We start from the raw sequence: 22,123 nt of genomic DNA on the forward strand, positions 1-22,123 counted from the left end.
TGCCAAAATCAACGACAATGCATACACTGTGGAACTACCAGCTGACCAGAATACGTCTCCCACTTTTAATGTTTCCAATATTTCACTCTACCACCCTCCGGATCCTGCAGTGATCGAAGTCAGCTCATCGAAGTTGAGCTCTTCCGATGCCGGGGAGGACTGATGCAGTGCCATTTAGCTTATCGTATTACGGAGGTGCAGGATGCCCACGTTTTAGCCTCCACTACCTATTACTTTTTCTGTTTTACTGGTATACTCTTCCCTTTTTCACGGTTAGTCTACTTTTAGCTAAAAGGTTTGTTACAGCTACAGTAAAAGGAGAAATTATATATAGACGCATTATAGAGTAGAAAAGGGTTGTTGCTTCTTTACAGTCCTTGAAGAATTTCAAGAGGAATATACAGAGCTCTGAAGCCTTCTTCCTCCTTCTTCCTGTTTCTTGTTTGCTGGTGTTTTCTTTGCAGGTCCTGGAGTACATCAATAATTGTTCTCAAACTAAGACTTCATTTGGGACGGTTTTTTATTATTTTTTAATTTTTATATTAAAAACTATTTTAAGAAGCAATAAGAAAGCCGTAGTCTAACGGACTCAGAATGATAACAAACCCATCCGAAGAATCAAAAATAAAACTGAGAAGAGGGCCAAGTCCTTTGGAGAGCTAGAAACTACTATCCAAACTACTTTTGGCAGCTGAACCAACTTATCAATGACAAACTTAATTACAAAAGGGGCAAGTCCTTTGGTTGCTGAAAACGACCATCCAAAGATTTATTTCGGTTGTCGGGCCAACCTTCCAAGTGACATAATCAAATTAAACCAATTCATTGTAGTCCCTAATCCCAACCACCCACTTAATAAACCTCTGCTCAAGCCATCCAAATAGGATACCAAAATATACACAGATCCAAACACAAGAATGGATCTAGAAAAAGAGAAGACGCTAGCAGAAAACCACTGTCAGTCAAGCCTTTTATTATTCTGTGCGAAGTTTGGAGGGCGTCCGGAGATCAATAAAAATGTTTCACGTCACCCAAAATGTACCGCACTCGGTACCGAGCTCGGTAACCGCCCTCAATACCGCTCGGTATTGAACGGATCCGCACAGAATAAAAGCTCCAGTATAGCTCCTCCAAAGCAAAACCTCTTTTATCAAAGTTCTTAAAATCCAACAACAGGTGATCTGCCCCTGTTTCAATACAAAACCCTCTACGAATGAGAGCAGAAAATTTCACAGAGCCAACCAAAATAACAAAACCAAAAAAATGTAAAGATGCCAGCATCAAACCACAGCCAGGCCAACAATTCCAAATCAATAAATTAAATAACCTGGTGCTTAATAACATGATAGGATTTTAGCTAAAATAATCTTTGTTAGAATAATATTCTTAATTAGCCGACCAACAATTACTTCAAAATTATAATTTCCAGCTTCTATTATTTATGATATAACTCTTAAGTTTTAAAAGTACTCTTTTGATTGCAATAATCAAAAATTATTTTAGGAGTTATTCTACATCCAAATTATTCTGTGCGAATATTCCAGGACGCAACAGTTATGCTCTTAATACATTTGTCAGTACAGTTGATCTATTAGACTCCATTTAACTACTTTTGAATATTGAATAAAATATTTATTAAAAAATTTATAATTTTAGATAGGTTTGTGTGGTCTGTTGAGTTGTTATAAATCACTATGATTTTACTAGGATTTGGGAAAGAGAAAGAAATTGTTGATTAGTAGTTTAGGATCATATCTTTGTTTATAGATATTTCTCTTTTAATATTTGTAAAATTATGACTAATTTATTATTCAGCTCTGTAGCTTCTATATGTAGCCATATACAGTAGTGTAGATATATTTTGATGAAAGAAAAAAATCTTATGGATAAGTTTATTTTCAGTAATTGAATATTTTAATAATTTTATAGTCTGTAATTTATTTAAAATGAATATTAGAAGAAAACCTGAAACATTCCCAAACTATATCTTAGGATTTGCCTGTCACAGCTCAACTCAATAGGAACTATCCTGATCGGGTTGGATTCTCACAATTTCTTTCTCTCAACAAAAAATAAATAGTCAACAACTTATAAGAAAAAATAAATTTTTTGGATCATTCTCCTTTTTATAAACCAAAATAAAATCAAACACTTGAAGAAGATTTAGGATAAGCATAAAGTGTTTCAAACCTGGCACCAACTCAGAAATAATGGAATAGTCACACGCAAATAAGAGATGATTAAGATTTTTCTGGGCTGTAGCACAAAAATTACAAACGACACATTCAAATTCCTTTTACGAAGAATATCCGTCATTTTTAAACCTTTCAATAGAGCCATTCAAGCAAATCAAGAAAATTACATAGCAATTTATGTATGACAAATAAAAGAGCACCATTCCAACTTAGTTAAACCGTCATAAAAAGCAGCATGAAACATCTTAAAAGATGAATGATTCACTCCACCCCATGGGACACATGAGCCAATCTGATTAGAGATGGTAATAGAAGAAACAACTAAAGAAATAGTTGCATGAAAAAAGATTGCCAAATTCCAACAGCAAACAATAATCAAACCACTCATAGAAGCAGCTCTGAGAGAAGAGCAAGTAATATTTGTTCTACTGCAAGGATCCCAATAGGAAGAAAGTGAGCTATTAGGATAAATCATGAAAGAAAATTTTCTTCTTGAAGTAAATGTTGTTGGTAATTATATTCAATGAATTGGGGAGAATTAGGCTTCAGTTGGGACAATTTTTTCACTGCATTCTAAAATATCATTTTACTATAATATTTTAAATTTAAGAAAATTTTTAACTAAAAAGTTGCGTTCTAAAATATCTTTTGGTATAGTTTTCTTAATGCATTCTAAAGCGGCTTTCTACTCCAAATATTTTTTGTACTAAAAAATTATTTTAGAAAATAGTAAGAAAGTAGTCCCAAACAAAGCTTTAAAGTTTCTTTTTTATTTGGTTTTATTATATAGAATTGTTGAGGTCTCTAAAGTCGCAAAAGTGAGCCATGGAAGGAAGTGGTTGCCCCCATAGGGCAAAATTATTACGTGTGGTTACCGGGAGCTCTCTGGAGGTCAATCAAGAAGCGCCACGTCACCAATATGTTGTGTACTGTAATGTGTACAGCTGTGTATCAGGTGATGTGACACGTCCTGATTAGCATCCAGACGGTTCAGTGACCGCACACAAATAATCTCTCCCCCACAAGCCCCTCTAGCTCCCCCATTACAAACTTTCATCTATATCATAATTTAGTTTTTTCTAATAGAAAATTCTTAAATTTGAATTGATTTATGAAACATTGTTGATACGTCGTTAAAAAATTTTCTTGACCGGGCACGAATCTTGATGCAAAATCAAGTTGGAAACTTCCAAAATTAAAATTGGAACCATACAAACTCCGATTTCAGCAAACTTATAGTCGAACTGAGCGTCTCGGAAATACGAACCAAACGACACCAAATTCGACTCAATCCGAGCCCAAATGAGTACAAATCAAGGACCCGAAGCACTGTTGGAAGGTTCAAACCACAATTTGGGTTACCAAACGGTTTCCAAACATAACAAGCTTATAGTCAAATCAAGCGGCTCGACGAGACAAATCCAACGAGCCCAAGATCGCTGAATTCCGACATCATTAAGACCTTCAAATGTCTGACAAACGGTCTATGATCAAGGGATTCAATATCGATCATCCATTGAACCACTTCACATTTGCCCCTGATCTCTCACCTATTTACAGGCCATGCCACTCCAAAAAACCTATAAATAGACCTCTCATTTCTCTTGAGAGAGAGAGGGAAGCAAGAAAAGAAGAAGAAGAGAAGGAAGAACTCCTCCTTGACCACCGTTGGAGTTTTACCGGACCACCGCCGGACCTTCGACGGACCACCACTTGAGGCCATCAACTCTGCCTGAACACCGCTTGACGCCGTTGCTCCGCCGGACCACCACTTGACGCCCTTACCTTCGCCGAACCACCGCCTAACGTCGTTGCTCCGCCGGACCACCACTGGAGGCCCTCACCTCCGTCGGACCACCGTCGGACCACCACTTGAGGCCCTCACCTCTATTAGACCATTGTTGCTCTGCGGGACCACCACTTGAGGCCCTCACCTCCGCCGGACCACCGCCTAATGCCGTTGCTCCGCCGGACCACCACTGGAGGCCCTCACCTCCACCGGACCACCGCCTAACGCCGTTGCTTCGCCGGACCACTACTTGATGCCCTCACCTCTGCCGGACCACCGCCTGACGTCGTTGCTCCGCCGGACCACCACTTGGGGCCCTCACCTCAGCTGGACCACCACTTTAGGCTCTCACCTCCGCCGGACCATCGCCTGAGGCTGTTTCTCTGCCGGACCACCACTTGAGGCCCTCACCTTCGTCGGACCACCGCCTGACGCCGTTGCTCGCCGGACCATAGCCAGATGCCATTGCTTCGCCGAACCACCACTTGAGGCCCTTATCTCCGCTAGACCACCGCCTGACACGGTTGCTCCGTCGGACCACCACTTGAGGCCCTCACCTCTACCGGACCACCGCCTCACGCTGTTGCTCCTCCGGACCACCACTTGAGGCCCTCACCTCTGCCGGACCACCGCCTGACGCCGTTGCTCCGTCGGACCACCACTTGAGGCCCTCACTTTCGCCGGACCACCACTTGAGGTCCTCACCTCCGCCGGACCACCACTTGAGGGCCTCACATCCGCCGGACCACTGCTTGATGCCGTTGCTCCGCCGGACTACCACTTGAGGCCCTTACATCTGCTGGACCACCGCCTGACGCTGTTGCTCCGTCGGACCACCACCTGAGGCCTCACCTCCGCCGGACCACCGCCTGATGCCGTTGCTCCGCCGGACCACCACTTGAGGCCCTCACCTTCACCAGACCACAACTTGAGGCCATCACCTTCGCCGGATCACCGCCGGAGGCCCTCATCTTTGCCGGACCACCGTCGGAGGCCCTCACCTTCGCCGGACCACGGACGGAGGCCCTCACCTTCGCCGGACCACCGTCGGAAGCCCTCACATTCAGCGGACCACCTCCGGAGGCCCTCACCTTCGCCGGACCACCGCTGCAGGCCCTCACCTTCGTCGGACCACCGCCGAAAGCACTCATCTTTGCCAGACCACCGCCGGAGGCTTTCACCTTCTTCGGACCACCACCTAAGGCCTGGATTTCTGCTAGGCCACCACCTGAAGCCCGAATTTCTACCGGACCACCACATGAGGCCCGGATTTCTACTGGGCCATTACCTGACGCCCAGAGTTCTACTAGAGTACCACTCTACTACAATGGTCTTTCCGACCTCCTGCCGACTACGATCCTTTTGACCTCCGTCACCTACTATGGTCCTTCCGACCTCCATCAACAGAAAACGGTCTTTCTGACCCTGGTCTCCTGCTGACTACGATCCTTCTGAACTACGTCGCCTAATACGGTCCTTCCGACCTCCATAAACAGACAATGATCTTTCTGACCTTTGTTTCCCGTCGACTACGCTCCTTCCGACCTGCATCACCTACTATGGTCCTTTTGACCTCCATCGCCAGACAATAGTCTTTCCAGTCTCCAACCTATCGACTATGGTCGTGCCGACCAAATAAACATATTTATGTTGATTATTGTAACTCCCATCATGTAATGCACTCTATATGATGTATATTTGTGACATCAAACAAAGGCCTTCTCCTAAGGAAGGACCTCATTTGTAATCGACTGCAAATACTAGTGGATACATTCAAACTGGGCCAGACCCCGTGGTGTTTTCTCCTTTTCAAGGGTTTTCCACGTAAAAACTCTGGTGTCTCTTATGAATGCTACACACTCACACTTATCTAATTGTGTGCTGGAACTTCGTACAATGCTAAGATGTTAAAGTATAATATTTCTCTACTGCCGCGAATACTCCATGACACAACAATTGTAAAATGTATAAATTAAAGGGGGATTTAAATGCATATCATTTTATTTCATCTTAATTATATTTCTAACATTCAAAATATTGAATTACATGCCTACCACCCATGAAGCAAATATGGATGCATGGAATGAAATATTAAAGTTTATAGGATGATCTGAATGATAGAAATGAATTATATGAGTGATATATTTGATATTAAAGTTGTATATAAGTGATAAATATGTAATATTAATGTCTATGATGTGCATGTAAATTTCCATAAATTAAAATGAAAAGGTAGATTTTCTTTATTTGATCGAAGAACCTTTTTTGTAGTTAGATCATTAGGTTTCTTTTGAATAATAACAACGACATTCTTTGAATAAAAAATTTAGAGACGTAATGAAGTCCACGTCAAAAGTTTTCGCCTAATCAGCATGTGCCGAGATCCTAATCCCTACAAAATTTCGCAAACGATAGCGGAATTTTTTTCCGTCATCTTTCTCCTCTGTACCCTAATTTTTTTGATTGGGGGGAATGATTGTTTTACCCTAATCAATTCGTCGACGTTATTCCATATAAGAGCTACACTGCTTTGTCATCGCTAAATTATGCCATGGAATGAGATTGCAAGTTGCAAAAGCAACTATGGCTGTTCGTTGCTCTTCGACTTCGCCTGCTTGGCGTGAGAGGTCGTTTTGAACGAGTAGCTAAACACCTCCTTGCCGTTCTTCTGTTGGATCGGAAGTCACGACGACGACGGGAGCTTGCTTGTTGCGAAGGTAGCCATCTTTCTTCCCTTCGCGCGCTTCTTCGTCCAAATCCCGTAAATCCGCCGAACTCCCGGATTTAGTAAGAGGGAAACGGAGGATTTAACTCGCTGTGAGATTTAACAGTTCCCTAAATCCTGTTTGGAAGGATTTAGCATAAATCCTAAAGTTTCCGAGAACTGCTTGGGTCTCTAAAGCCGCAGAGATGAGTCATGGAACGAGGTGGTTGCATCACCTCAGTAAGCTAAGCTCTGCTAATATCTCGTCTGGGTTGATCGAGAAAGGGCAGAATCGAGTAATTGACGCTTCTCTCACGCTGATTCGTGAGAGGGCCAAGCTCAAGGTGCGCTCTGTTTTGATGCAAGATTTATTGTTTTCTAGGTAACTTATCTTTTCCTCTATTTTCTTGAATAGAATAAACATTAGTGTCCTTATTAGGGTGTTTTCCATGCAAATGATGTTTGTGGGTTATATTATTAAAGAAAGATGACAGCTTTTCAATTTATTGTGCCATGTTCTATGGTAGTTATCCTTTGAATTTTGAACCGACTCGCCTGAAGAAAAATAGTTAGAGCTAAACAACCTACCCTTCTTCTTGATGCGCTGCAAGATAACTCTCTTTTTCATGAAACCGCCAAGTTAGTAGGCATGAGAACATATACTGTCCGGTTAGTAGGACGGATTTGTAGACAATTTCTACGCATTATTGTTTAAAGGTGATAACTAGTTCTCTGTTCTTAAGATTTGTGTATGAAGTTATTGCATTGATTATTTTCATCATATATATACAATATCCTCTTGATAAAAAATCATAAATTTTCTGTTTGTAACTGAATAGCTTACTTGATGTCTTTCTTACGGTCATGACACTGTAGATTTATTTCATTTCAATTTTTGAATTTGAGTATTTTTATTTAATTGGACGTTTTGATTGTCAGTGAATGTAGATGACAAAAAACATATCTTGCTCAGGGCCGGAACCGGCCTTGATTCTTAGGGGGGTCAAATTTATAAATAACACCTTTACACAATGTGTTTAATTCTGCTAGGGGGCAACCACCTAAAGATAATAGTATTTTATTTTTTTTAGTGGGGAAATTGCCTAGAAACTCCTATAATAAAGAGTAAAAAAAGGATGGAGGGGAACAAATTACCTTAATATCCATAGAATAAACAATTTTTTAATTTTTTTAGGGGGGCCAATTGCTCCCCCTAGGGGCTAGGTGGTTCCGCCATTGATCCTGCACTAAGCTGATTTGATTTTCATGTATTATCTAAATTTGTATGTGGCCCATTTTCTTGTTGCTTAAGCACTAACAACAGATTCAATAAACTTGGCAACCTCACGTTATTTCATTAAAATGCTTGCATGCAACTGTAAAACTTTTTTAGGAACCGTCTATGTGTACCTCTGTCAATTGTACGACAACTGGAACATTGTTATATGCAACATAATAACAACTAAAGAAGCTATGGCAGTGAAAGGAAGTTTGAGAGTCCAATGTGTTTGCTGGAAGTTGATTTTTGTGCTGTAAGCTTTTTTGGACATTTACTGAAGTTGCCTACACTAAGATATTGGTGAGACCTACAGTGCTTTTTGGCTCAGAATGTTGGCCATTCAAAGAGAAGCATAAAATTAAGTTTAGTGTTGTAGAGATGATGATGCTCGGGTGGAAGAGTGGTTTTACACTTGGAGATAGAATATAAAACGAGTGTGATGAGGACATCCGACCGTGAAAGTTTATCAGAGGAGGCGAAGATTGACAGCTATGATTGTACCACTTTATTTTGAGTTATTATTTGTATTTTGATTTATTTATGCATTTTTTCTATTTTTACCCTCACTTGAGGGAGTAGGCTTAGGTGACCCTGGGGGCACTTTTGTTATTTGTCATATTATTGTATTTTGGCTATTTATAACCCCATCCACTTCTTTTTGAGGGGATGGATGATTATTAAGAGAAAATTCTGCACTTTGTTCCTAAGATCTTTAAGAGCTCTTATGAGAGTTGAAGTATCTAAGTGAGAACAACATATTAACCACCAACCGCAGGAAGCGTCAGAAGAAGCGTCCGAGCTCGTGATTTGAAGTCCCTAGGTGAGGGTAAAGTATTACCCATCAGCCGCAGGAAGCGTCCGGGCTCGTGGTTTATCTTCTCCACCGACTCCCTCTCCTCCTCCCCTATCTGCCACCTTCTTCTTGCTCTGATACCAACCTCTGCTTTCCCCAACCTTTGGCCGAACCCTTTCCCCACCCAACCATCGACCCCACTACCTTCCTATCCGCCGGCCACCATCCCCATTCCCCTTAGCTCCAAAATTTCAAAATCAAGCATTCATTACTTTCCTAATTTAAACTGTTGTAAATTTGGAAAGTCAAAAGATTTCATATTTAAATAATTTTGAAATTGAAATTTCTTTTCTAGAAGAAAAGAGTTATATTAGTCTTAGAAAAGCTCCTCAAATCATGCTATTTAAAATTCAAATAGAAAATTACCATGATTTTTTCCCTAATTAGTATTTTAAGATTGGCAAGTCATTAAACACCCCACCTCTCCACTTTGATTTCAAATTTTAAATTTCAAAGGCACAATCACTATTTTCCATAATTAGCGCATTTTAAATTAACAAGATTTTCAAATCAGATTTTAATTTACTCAAAATCTGAAATCCCTTTCCTAAAATAACCTGAGCTATATTAGAAAACCTACTCCAATCATGCCAATTTGAATTTAATGGGAGGTTGACCTTAATTTTTCATCCCATAATTGATAGTCTAATATTGACAAGTCATAAAACACTCCAATCAAGTCTCCATCAAAGGGGCTAACCCCTCCCTCTCTCCCCTTCCTCTGTTGCTCCTTCCAATTAAGTCTCTCAATCGATTACTCCAAATTAATTTCAAATTTGGGATTTGATTTAATTCCTATTTCCTTAATTGAGATATCATAATTAGCAACTATATTAAATCAATAATCCCACCCCAATCATGGCTAGCCTGGTTCTACATCTGAGTGTATACATGAAATGGTTAGAGTAGCTCCAGCAGCATAAAAGATTAGAGATAGTCTCCTTAGATGGTTTGGTCATATAAAATGTTGGCCTTTTGATGATCTGATTATGAGATTATATATATTAGATTAGGGCTGCAAATTAACCGAGCGTTCGACGAGCTACTCGTGGCTCGGCTCGATAAGAGTTTTTTTATATTCGTTTGATAAGTTAAACAAACAAATTTGAACACCTTTTGATAGATACTCGATAAGTAAATAAACAAGCTTGAACAACCTCGTGTTCGGCTCATTTATGTTCACGAACAATATTATTTAGAGCTCGTGAACATACTCATTAAGAAGTTCGATAAAGAAGCTCATTATGTCATATTTAATTAAAAATAAATATTTTATGTTATTTGACTAATAAGATAATTTTGGGGGGGGGGGGGGGGGGGGGGGGTTAGTCCCACACCGCCTATTGATGAATTTATTTTGTGTTTGTGGTCTGCTTGTCGAGCTGCTCAATAAGCTTGTAGTTAAACGAGCTCAAACCGAACACGAGCCAAACACGAACATAAGAGTTTTAAACGAGCTCGAGCTCGAACGACTATTCAAGAAGCTCGACGAGCTTCAAACCGAGCTTGAGGACTTTTTTAACAAACGAGCTTGAACTCGAACAAGGTGAAGCTCGGTTCGGTTCGGTTCGGTTGCAGCCCTATATTAGATATGACCTATATTAAGATAGGCCTTGTTTGGTTGCACAATTCCTTTTACAGAAGTTCATTTAAAAGCAGTTGTCAAGAAAATTGAGTTTTAAAAAATGTTGTTTAAATAAATTAATGGTTGTTTGGTTAGATTGTTTTTGGCATGCTTATGCAAACCTAAAAACAGATATAAATTATTTGGTTGTGTTATCAGCTTTAATGTTTTAGACATAAAAGACAAAATTGTCCTTATATTAAAATTAATTAAATGTTTTTTTTTATTCTAAAAGACATTACCAAATATAGAAAAATTTTAAAAACTCTCATTTGAAATATCATATCCAGATATTAAAAAAAGAACTTTCTGAATCATTTAAAATTATATATAATGTATCAATATTTAACATATGCAATTTCCCAAAATAACAAAATATAAAATATAAACTGATTTAAATCTTGGTTAACTTTCATCCATAGCAGTAAATAGATTTATCATGGGGATAATCAAATTTATGAATCTATGTTAGTCGATAAAAAAAGTGAAGCCTTTAATAGTCCATAGTGGTGCAAAGATTAGATATTCAAAATGCATTGGAGGGCTAGGTGTATGATACGGATATTTTTGGTGTTAGAAAACCATAATTAGAAGAAATTTGCTTAGTTTCACATGAGCTAATGATTTTCTTACAAGCATTTATGTTAAATCCTAGTCGTCCTTTGGCACTTGATCTCATAGCTAGGATGGGAATCCGTGGGAGGCTCTCCTGGATCACACCGATCTTTGTTAAGTCTCAGCCGTCCCTTGGCTCTTGATTCTATGGCCAGGATGGGGATCTATGGGAGGCTCACCTAGATCACGCCGATCTCCTTCCATATTCAGATGGCTGATTTAGAAGGATTATATTATAGCAATTATGCATGTTTATGTAGTTATTGTTTCTTTATTAAGATATCTTGTATAGATCTATAAATATGAATAGTTTTGTGTAATAAAAAGAAGCATTTTCCCTCTCAAATTCTCTGAATTTAACATGGTATCAGAGCAAGGCATTAGGTCTTCTTAAAAAATGAGAGCATGAGAGAGGGAGAGTTGTTTCTTGCATTCTCCAGGGCAGCCGAGCAAGTGAGGGAGCTTCCCTTTGCGGTCTTCTGCGTGCGTCTCTCGTGCATGCCTACCTAGGGGTCGAACTAAGTGAAGAAGAGGATCAAGAGAGGAAGCGAGTAGGAACTGCATGCTTGTGTGCCTGAGCAGGAACGATCGACCCTCATGGGTGTGCTGGAGCTGAACCGAGCAAGAAACGAACCGTTAAAGAGCTGCTGTACGTGCCATCAAATCCTCCACTTGAAGAGACCCTCCTTGCCCCAAATCCTAATTGCTTCTGCATGTTCTTGATTCGACACTCTCAGTTCCGGAAGATGTACAAGAAGGTCGAAGCCTCCTTCTGGACAGTAGAAGAAGTCGACCTCTCCCAAAATCTCCGCCATTGGGATCAATCGCTAAAATCGGAAGAACACCACTTCGTAACCCATGTTTTCGCATTCTTCATTGTCATTGACAGAATCGTAATTGAGAACCTTACCGTTCGGATTTGGACTGAAGTCAGTTCGTTGGATTTGAAGCTCGCCAATGGAACGATCCTGATACATGGAGTTGCCCCAGATGATGAGCAGGGTGGGGAAGAAAATGACTTTCTTGGTGGTAAGGCAGTTCACTACTACGGTCCAATGCGTGCTGACAGTGATCGAATTGTTGGTGAGCGCATAGATAGTGAAGTACGCTACTTCTCTAAGTAGGGAGTTGATTGTAGATATCGAGGGTGAGGCTACAGAGAGATTATAAGCACTTAATCCTACCCTGAAGGAGCTGGCGCTTCCTAGTTCTCCAAGTTCCCACCACCTGTCTTTATTGTTGGAATTATGAGGAATACATGTTCCCTTCACCTGTCTTTATTGTTAAAATTTTGAGGAATATAGGTTCTCACCGCCAGCCTTCATTGTTGGAATTCTGAGGAATACTGGTTCCCACCACCGGTATTCATTGCTGAAATTCTGAGAAATACTGGTCCTTCCACTGGCCTTCATTGCCGAAATTCTAAGGAATATTGGTACTTCTGTTTCCTTAGTGCATCCAAGATCGTGGAGAGATCGAGCAGGAGAGCTCCTCTCACGTGCGATGCAAAGAGCTGAGAGTTCAAGGACAAGCAAGAGTGCAAGACCTGCACTCCTTCCTGCGATCAGAACAAAGGGATTAGAGATCTTGCATGTGCATGTATGGGGTTGATCGAATGGAGTGTTCGGGTGGAGTCGGACGACTGATTGCATTGGGCTGAAGGCTAGCTCAATCGGACAGGAGGAGATTTGCGTACCAAGTGCTAAGCCGCTTGAGACATGTTTTTCTGCTGCTATCCTTAAAGCTTGTCGCGACCATAAAAACATATTTTTTCCTACTGTTGTGACTTCATTGCCGGCCTTCTCTTGTGGTTTTTATCCTATCTATAAATAATGCAACCTTCATTGTTGCCCTGCTTAATACCATTTACAAATAATGCAACCTTCATTGTTGCCCTGCTTAATACCATTTACCACCGCAATGTTTGAAGCTAATTTCTCCCAAAGTTTTGACCAAATTGAGGACTCTATGGTGCACCAAAGACCTGATAAATTTACTTTTATGAGACTAATTACCAAGTTGGGAATGATAGATCTGGACTCCTCAACTTGAGGGGGAGTGTTAAATCCCATCAGTCCCTTGCACTTGATCTCACGACCAGGATGGGGATCCGTGGGAGGCTTTCCTGGATCTCGCCGATCTCCATCCATATTTAGGTGGCTGATTTAGGAAGGATTATATTAGGGCAATTATGTATGATTCCATAGTTATTTGTTTCTTTATTAAGATATCATGTATAGATCTATAAATAGGGATAACTTTGTGTAATAAAAAGAAGTCTTTTTCCCTCTCCAATTCTCTGAATATAACAGTTGATAGGCCTACTATAACGCAATAAGAAACAATGAACATCATGGATGGAAATTAGGACATTAGCATGCTCAAGTAGGATCAAGTATTTAACAGACTTCATATCGCCAACAATGTTGAACCTAATTCAAATCATATACAAATATCGAGAGCTGATTTAATTGGACCCAAAAGATGTTGATACTTGAGGACACAATATTATTTCTGTGGCATCAAAGACAATGGCGTGGTAGTTGGAAAAAAGCCTGTACCAAGATAAGAATGACCTTTTCAGTTTAGTAGTAAAGGCATGCTCATTCATTGGCACCTGATTATTTAAAGTTAACACTTAACAAGGGCATGAAATATAATTGGATTTAAATTGATCAGCTGCAGAATTTAGTCAAACTATAAAGGTTCTGGTGTGATTATGGATCATAGAGAATTGGCTTATTTATTGCACTCTCCACTGAAGCCTTACGTTATAAAAACAAAGCAACACATAGCTAAAAACAAAATACCTTTTATCAAACTGACTGAATGAATTACAGAAGAGGTAATATATTTCACCTGATAATATTTTACATCATTTGGCTTATGTGCCAACAGCTAGCTCAATCTGTTTGGCTTGCACTATAGCATATTAGTGAGACTATGTCTATTAAGTTAGTGAGCTTACTAATTGAATTATTGCATTATTGATTTGCTAATGGAACCAACTGAACGTACAAATTCTGATTAATGTAAAACCTCATTGTATCCTTCGATACAAATAATCTCAATTACATAAACTTAAACATTAAGAAACAAAACAAACAATTGAAATCAACATGTTTCATTTCATTGGTACTCTACATGAATTTGTACATGTTGAGCATCATAATTCACCAGCACACCTAAAATATATAAATGAATATTAGAATTAGAACATTCTTCATCAACAGTAATGAAACTAAAAAAATAATAACACATTTCCTTATATATTCAAATTTAGCTAACTTTGCTAATGTAAATGTACTACCTACTATAATTGTATAATTGTATTGCAATATTATCTCTAAGTTCAGCTTTTTATTCTTGAGCTGTGTGTGATCATATGTCCTTTCAACACAAGAATAAAAAAATTTCATGAGGTTTCTCCAACCCTCCTTATTGAAATGCATGGTAGGTCTATTATCCAACTCAATTTCTCTTATACAGATATCACAGTAGATTAACGTGTTTTCGAAATCCCAAGTTGTAGGTGGATTACATTCTTTTTGTTTTTCCATCTATAGGTCAAAACGACATAATTCTTAACACGTAGATAATATAAATATATATATATATATATATTATAATTGAGAAAATGAATGTGTAAGATTTTCATCGCATTACATTATTAGATGCAAATCATAAACACAAATGGTTATAAAAGATAAAAGAAAACCACACGCTAAAGCTTGCAATTTTCTTCCATAACCTATTATATTTGACATTAAAGTTTGCATAAATTTGTTGATTCATTAGGACATGCATATTTGGGAATAGTATATGGAGGTGTGTTTTATCCTTTAATACGTATTGCATGTAATTTGTCAGACTATGTTGTCCTTATGGGTTCTAAATAATAAATATATATTCAAAAGAGTTGATCCTAATATTCTATTAAATGGCATATAAACATAGATTGAAACAAATGAAATGATTTTGTTAGTTGATCACTAACTTAAACAAACTTATTATTTATACATATCAGATGCATTGAACTCTAAATATGTTATAGTAAAAATAGCTAAGAGTACAAACAAACAAATTTGATTATAAATCACTCTAACTAATGTGAGCTGTAACGAACAATCAGTAATACATTAAGACAACAATGAATTTGTATCAAGAAAAACTCTGAAATGCAAAATTATGCATAATCATTCAGCTAAAGTTTTTCAAAAGTCAACCATTATCAGTTTGAAAAGCTACTAAAGATTTAAAAAACAATTAGTAATGTGATACACATTGTCGATTGCGTATAGGGAAGGAGGAAGGGGATGATCCAACCTTGGGCAAGTGAGACATACCTTTGTGAAGCCGAGAATCCAACAAATCGACGAACAAAAGCGTTGCAATGGAGAAACGTTGATGCTGGAAACAAGTCGAAATCGAAATGATATAGGGACTTGCGAAATTGCGAATGTCATTTCTCTGGATGAGTCGTTGGAAAAGAGGAAGCTCGCAGATGTGTTGGTCGATGTGCGTACGTGCTTGGGGTAATTTCAACTATTTTGTTTAAGAACTGAGGTTTGTAACGATATAATCGGATATGAAATAACTTTTAAGGCCAGCTAAAAAATGTGAAGTTTTGCAAAAAAAAAAACCGTGCTTCCAAACAAGTGAGAATAACTGATTTTGGCGTACCCAAAAATGGTGTAACTAAGACTTGGTTAGAAAGCGCTAGAAATGACCGTTTTATTAGATTTATGTAATCAAACCCATATAGTGGGATAAATGGTTGATGTTGTTGTTGTACTGAAATAGACCAACCCACTTCCTATCTTCATCAATTATGATTGTGAATGTTGGTATTCTGGTTTCCTCGGTAATCTTTAATATGTGGATGCCATGTGCATAATTGTTTTTTATTTTTCTAGGGAGAACTTCTCCGTGCTTTGGGTGGAGCAAAAGCTTCAGCAACACTTCTTGGAGTTCCACTTGGCCACAATTCATCTTTCTTGCAAGGCCCTGCCTTTGCGCCTCCTCGCATTAGGGAGGCCATATGGTGTGGCAGCACTAATTCTAGTACTGAAGAAGGTATGTAAGAGCCAATGTGACTTCTTGTTTTAGTATCCTAGCTTTCTATTGGAGCACATTATGTTATTGACAACAATATTAGTGCCACGCCATGCCACGGCTGGTGATGTTAAGCTAGTTCATTGTAGGACCGTTTGTGTTTTTTTTTTGCCAGTTTAAAAAGAAGGCAAAATACCTAAGTTTTGTTTTCTTCGCCTTCCCCTTTTCAACACATGAGACATTAGATTCGTTATTTATAGTTTTATATGTGAAAACTATAACATTATAATGAGGATGCCACTCAACAAAGCATTTTTGTCTTCCTCTTCTTTGAGATTATAGAATTTAGGTTTCTCCTATAAATGAGTCTAGTACATTTGCAATCCATCATTTGTGATTCGTCTACTATCTTTTTTGCTGATTTCATCTAACTATTTCTGCGAAAACTGTCTTAATTGACCATTATCACAATTTAATTAAACCTAATTTATGAAGACTTTGAACTAAAAAACACTGTTGTGTAACGTGAGCTTTAATTGCAACTCGTGGTGGCTTTCCTGGAGCTGCTTGGTATTTATTCCTTTTCTGTTTGAAAGTGGCTGAGCCTGATAAATTAATAATTCCAAAGTTTAGTTGTGTATAAACTAGCTTATCTGGTTTAATTTTTGCTCTGCAAGTGCATTCTTGCGTAAGATTTATTTGGCACTGTTTTAGTTGGCTTGTTATTGACTGATAATGTAATTAATGGCTAATGAAAAATTTTTGTGAGCTCAAGTATGAGGCTTTGACCAGATATGCGACAATAGCCAAATGACTGCATTATGTTTGCCTATGTTTATGTTCTGATATGAAAGGAATGCCTGATAGAATTATGTTAAAATGATTTTTATGCTAAACTGCAGATACATCTCTTATTTCTTGTTCTTTTTTGTTTCCTTAGACTGGAGCAGTTTAATATCACGCGCTCCCTTATTTTGACTGATATGCAGGCAAAGAACTAAATGATCCTCGTGTTTTAACTGATGTTGGCGATGTTCCTATCCAAGAGATTCGAGACTGTGGTGTAAATGATGACAAATTAATGAATATAATTAGTGAATCTGTCAAACTAGTGATGGAAGAAGTGAGTCTCTCTCTCTCTCTCTCTCTCTCTCTCTCTCTCTCTCTCTCTCCCCCTACAATGGCTGGGCAGAAAATAATCGTTCAGTCATAACTTTCTTGTTATAATCACTTCTCTCAATCTATTTGTCAAATTTTTTCCGCATGAGAGCTAAATTATCACATATTAAATTATTCACAAGATAGGGTCAAAGGTTCTCTTTAAATGCAAATAGTTGAGTAATTCATTTTTTTGGGGCTATGTTAGTATTTTGAAAATCTGGCATTAATGTGAAGATGCTGAAGAGATCATTTATTGACTTTGAGAAGTATTGTGAGAGTTCTTAGTGATTTTAAAATATCTTGCAATATTTTGTGAAATCCTATGATAAATTCTATGCCCTAATACATTTCTTATTAGCAATCTGCGTGTATCATCATTTTATAAAGTATTTTGGACTGGATTTATGAATCCTCAACGCATTAACTCAAGTTATTGTTGCATAAGTTGCTGGCTATTTTTTTAACAAATTTGATTGGTGAAGCATTCACGGATAGATGACTAAAATACTGTAGATGCAGGGAAGCATTTTATTCTTGCTGAAACTGTTTGCTCAATCTATTTAGAAGCTCTTTCCATTCAATCAAGATATTTTCACTCTCTTCTATTACAGGAACCACTTCACCCATTAATTTTAGGTGGTGATCACTCTATTTCATATCCTGTTGTTAGAGCTGTGTCAGAAAAGCTTGGCGGACCGATAGACATTCTTCATCTTGATGCCCATCCTGATATCTACGATGCATTTGAAGGCAATAAATACTCCCACGCTTCTTCTTTTGCACGAATAATGGAAGGGGGTTATGCTCGTCGACTACTACAGGTAATGGTCATAGTTTTCTAATTTTTAAACTACGTTCTTTTATATTTGCTCCAAAAATTGATCTCTTGGAGGAAGCTGCTGATATAAAACGGGTTAAATTACTTAATTATGTTTTGATAAGATATTCATGGTCCTTCCTGCAAAATCATTTTTTTGTTTGAAAAAATATTTGAACATTACCAGAATTGTCATATCATTATCTACTAAAATGCTTGATGATGATGTTGCTACCATATTTAGCGCGGAAACCATTTTGCATTATTTCATATGGAGCTGTATGATTATTTTGATGGTATTTTATCATTGTAATATAGGCTTCATTTGGGATGGCTTTCTTACTGCTTCATAAAACAACTTTATAGTATAAAAATTAAAATTTTTGTACTAAAAAATTGTTTTGAAATTTTTGTACTACTAAAATGCTTTATGGCAGTAGGAAAGTCGTCCCAAATGAAACCATAAACAATCATTTTATGCAGGCTTTATCCATTGGTACAATGACATTCACAGGTTTGGCGCTTTAGTTTCCTTTAGAATTAATAATCCCTGCATGTGGGACGATTCAGGCACTTTTGATTTTGTAACTAGAGTGGCCATGCATTTATGCTACACCTAATTATCATAACTTTGTTCAGGATGGTGCGATAGAACTTCAAAAGTGGTAGGAAGACTTCTTTTTCCTCCACATTAATTTTTCGTTACCCAACATAGTGGGATAAAGACTTGATATTATTATTGTTGTTGGAAATGTTGAAATTTTGAGTATATTGCCTTTTTATCTGTTTTCATGAAAGTTATGTGGGGCTAGCTTTATGTTGAAGAAGCTATATAAACATGCTGGAGCTATCAAGTTGATTAATAAATCAAAACTATTTATTCTGCCAGTTGATTCTAAGATAGCTTCATTTACAATTAAAGACAATCACAGTATACTGTGTATTTAACATAAATATGGTTATTATTACATGTAAAAGTATTTGAATGGTATTTTCAAAGCCCCAACTTTTGGATTTTAATTATTAAATTTTTCTGCTGTTCCTGACTCCATTGTATAGATCATCTAAAAATGGCTCGGCCTCTGTCATGATAGATAAAATGCTAGTGGGATACAACTTGTTCAAGCCCCCTTCTTTTTGCCGAAGTTTGCCTTCCCATAATAAAGTATTGAGCTTCGTTTTTCAATTTGAAAGGAAAATGTTACTACTTTAGAGACGTGATTTGGTTCTTGTATTTTCTGTTGCGCAGGTTGGGCTTAGATCAATTACTGCAGAAGGTCGCGAGCAAGGAAGAAGATTTGGTGTGGAGCAGTATGAAATGCGCACATTTTCAAGGGATCGACATGAGTTGGAAAATCTGGTATGATATCATGACCCACCTTTATTCTCCCTATCCTCAGGCCTTCTCCTACCGAACTCCAGCCGAATAGCAAAACTTCCGGTATTTGATTGCAGGTGAACAGTGCGACGCCGATATTGGCGTGGCACTATTCACCTGCGTTATTTTCTGTCTCTATCGAATTTGCCGAAGAAACGCGTGAAAGAGGAGAAAGATGTTACCTTCTGCAAAGGGCGCAAAATGGAGTTCGATTGGAGATGAATCATGCCATTTTTTTAGTTTCTCTACATTTTGAATTGAAAAATGAGATTTTCGTTTGCCCTTAAGCCTTCCAACATGATGGAAACACGCATTCACCTCAATAAAAAATAGTTAAGGATCTCCATGGCTCGTAAATCACAGTGTAAACATCTCTACTATTTTGGCAATTGTGCAGAAACTCGGTGAAGGAGTAAAGGGGGTTTACATCTCCATAGATGTGGATTGTCTTGATCCAGCATTTGCCCCCGGAGTTTCTCATATCGAACCAGGAGGCCTATCGTTCCGTGATGTCCTGAATATCCTCCACAATCTGCAAGCTAACGTTGTAGCCGCTGACGTAGTAGAATTCAATCCCCAGCGAGATACTGTCGACGGAATGACTGCTATGGTGGCTGCCAAGCTGGTGAGGGAGCTCACAGCTAAGATTTCTAAATAGAGCAGTCTTTCTATATCCATTTTAGATCAAAGAGAAGATGTAAAATTTAGAGATAAAAAGATGTACATGTGCAGGTGGGGACTATGGCTTTATCTTTGTGTTTGTTCTTTAAGCAAATTGGCTGAACAATTGCATGTGCATATGTTGCAGCACTGCTCCAACAGCAGCAAGGGCTCGTACTATTGCCGTTCTAGTGCTTTAACATACGTGAAGCCTGGATATAATCAGACTCATTATATGTATATTTGAGCTAATTAAGGTAAACGCACATTAATTAATATGTGCTACTACATAGCGGTATCGAGCATCGATACTAAGCAAAAAATTGACGTGACGTATTTTGATAAAGCAAATATATTTAAAAAAATAATAATTTCTTAATTCAATATGAATGAATTTAAGTAGTATATATATGTGCGTATATCAACAATTTTTATCAAAAAAATTGTAAAAAAAAATCTCACAATAATGGGAGCAGGTTCTTCATAGCCTCAACAGCATCACGTCACATGCTTAAGGTTCATGCACTTTTCAAAATTACAATAATTAAACAGTATTCTTCCATTCTTGTCAATAATGCCTGCATAGGAATTTTTAATAATTTGAATCATTGATGAGTCTATTTCATGCCTATCATTTACAGGATTGATCTTCTCAACCTTTCTTTCGAGAAGGTCTTTACTGTATTGTAGTCATGAAATAGGTACAATTAATTAGAATTTATTTGTGATGATTGTAGCTTTTTATAATGAACATAGTTATCTCAAATAGATCATAAATTGTTTGATTTGTTAGTAGTTTATTGGAGAAGTATTTTCTTATGATTATACATTTCAAGTGGCATATATTTTTGCTTATTATTTCATGTATGATTTTATTTTATGATTATTTTTTTAAGAAACTATTGAAAAATAAATACTTTCAGTTTAATCAATTTTATTTTTGATAATGATTTAGCATTTATGTTTGCCCGTCTCTTTTTTAGCTGAAAGCCCTACCTACTATAATAAGAGAAAAACAATATAAGAAACATTACATTGTGCCGATTAAAAATTTATTATTATTTGGATGATCACAGAATTAATTGTAAAACTTTTAACCCAAATACTTATGCTTAGAGGTGTAAGAATTGTATTAAAATACTTATTTTGTCACATGAATTTCTTGATAGCATATCAAGAAAATAAGACACTTCTCCTTAAATATAAGCTTAAGATATTTTCCTCAAATTATAAAATACCTCTTTTTGATAAAAATAATAACCAAAATATTATTTATTAGAAAATAAGAATATCTTGCAGTAAAGAAGCTTATTTGTAAGATTACAATGTAAGTGTTTCATATTTAAATCTAAATATAGCTAGGCTTCTTTTGGAAATATTTTAGGCCACTATTTTTAACTTTTTTTAAGATATTTTTGTACAAAAAAGTAACTTTACAAAACAATAAGAAAGCTATCCCAAATGATACCATAATCAAAATGTCACGAAACAAAAATCCTATCTTAGGGATTATTTTGGTGCAAATTTTGATGTTAAGGGTTTTACTATTTTTGATGTTTAGCTAAAAGTACATCAAATTCATGGTATTCTCATGAAATTTGTAATTCTTCTTAAGCTCATTATTGTTGTTCGTAGAATTTTGCAAAATCAAAAGAATTTCAAATATCAAATACAACATATGTGAAGAAACTAAATTATAATATAAACAACAATGTGCGATGCCAGTTATCTTGCTCGAAGACATTGGTGACCTCCCCTCTCAACCTCGACATCTCTTCACGATGAAAACTTCCCTATTGTAACAAACTCTTTCGAAAAAGATCTCTCATCTTTGCATAGGTGCGACTGCATTTGCCTTGATGTTCGACCTTACAATATGAAGACCTTCGCGACCATGCCTCTCGACTTTCACTGTGACTAAAACTCTAGTGATCTCTGTTCGTAATGGAGACCTCGACCCCTTCTCTATTCCCTCCTTGATTGCATTGCCCAA

General features: G+C 37.5%; 1 protein-coding gene across 1 annotated transcript; it reads left to right on the forward strand.

Moving 5' to 3' along the window:
• The first annotated feature begins 6,365 nt into the window (after positions 1-6,365).
• Positions 6,366-20,422, forward strand: LOC110095629 (arginase 1, mitochondrial). Its single transcript, XM_020821248.2, has 6 exons — positions 6,366-7,032; positions 15,976-16,135; positions 17,104-17,237; positions 17,887-18,096; positions 19,342-19,452; positions 19,868-20,422. The coding sequence occupies exons 1-6, from the start codon at positions 6,895-6,897 to the stop codon at positions 20,126-20,128; spliced, it is 1,014 nt and encodes a 337-aa protein (XP_020676907.1). The 5' UTR covers positions 6,366-6,894; the 3' UTR covers positions 20,129-20,422.
• Positions 20,423-22,123: the final 1,701 nt, after the last annotated feature.

The sequence above is a fragment of the Dendrobium catenatum genome, unplaced genomic scaffold (assembly GCF_001605985.2).
Source record: "Dendrobium catenatum unplaced genomic scaffold, ASM160598v2 fragScaff_scaffold_1105, whole genome shotgun sequence".
NCBI classification, from domain to species: domain Eukaryota; kingdom Viridiplantae; phylum Streptophyta; class Magnoliopsida; order Asparagales; family Orchidaceae; genus Dendrobium; species Dendrobium catenatum.

What these genes read in the sequence shown, in the direction of transcription:
- LOC110095629 (XM_020821248.2), top strand. Translation starts at nt 6,895, where the DNA reads ATGAGTCATGGAACGAGGTGGTTGCATCACCTCAGTAAGCTAAGCTCT. An exon ending in GTGAGAGGGCCAAGCTCAAG is followed by an intron (nt 7,033 to 15,975) that starts GTGCGCTCTGTT and finishes TTATTTTTCTAG; the next exon opens with GGAGAACTTCTCCGTGCTTT. An exon ending in GACATGAGTTGGAAAATCTG is followed by an intron (nt 19,453 to 19,867) that starts GTATGATATCAT and finishes GCAATTGTGCAG; the next exon opens with AAACTCGGTGAAGGAGTAAA.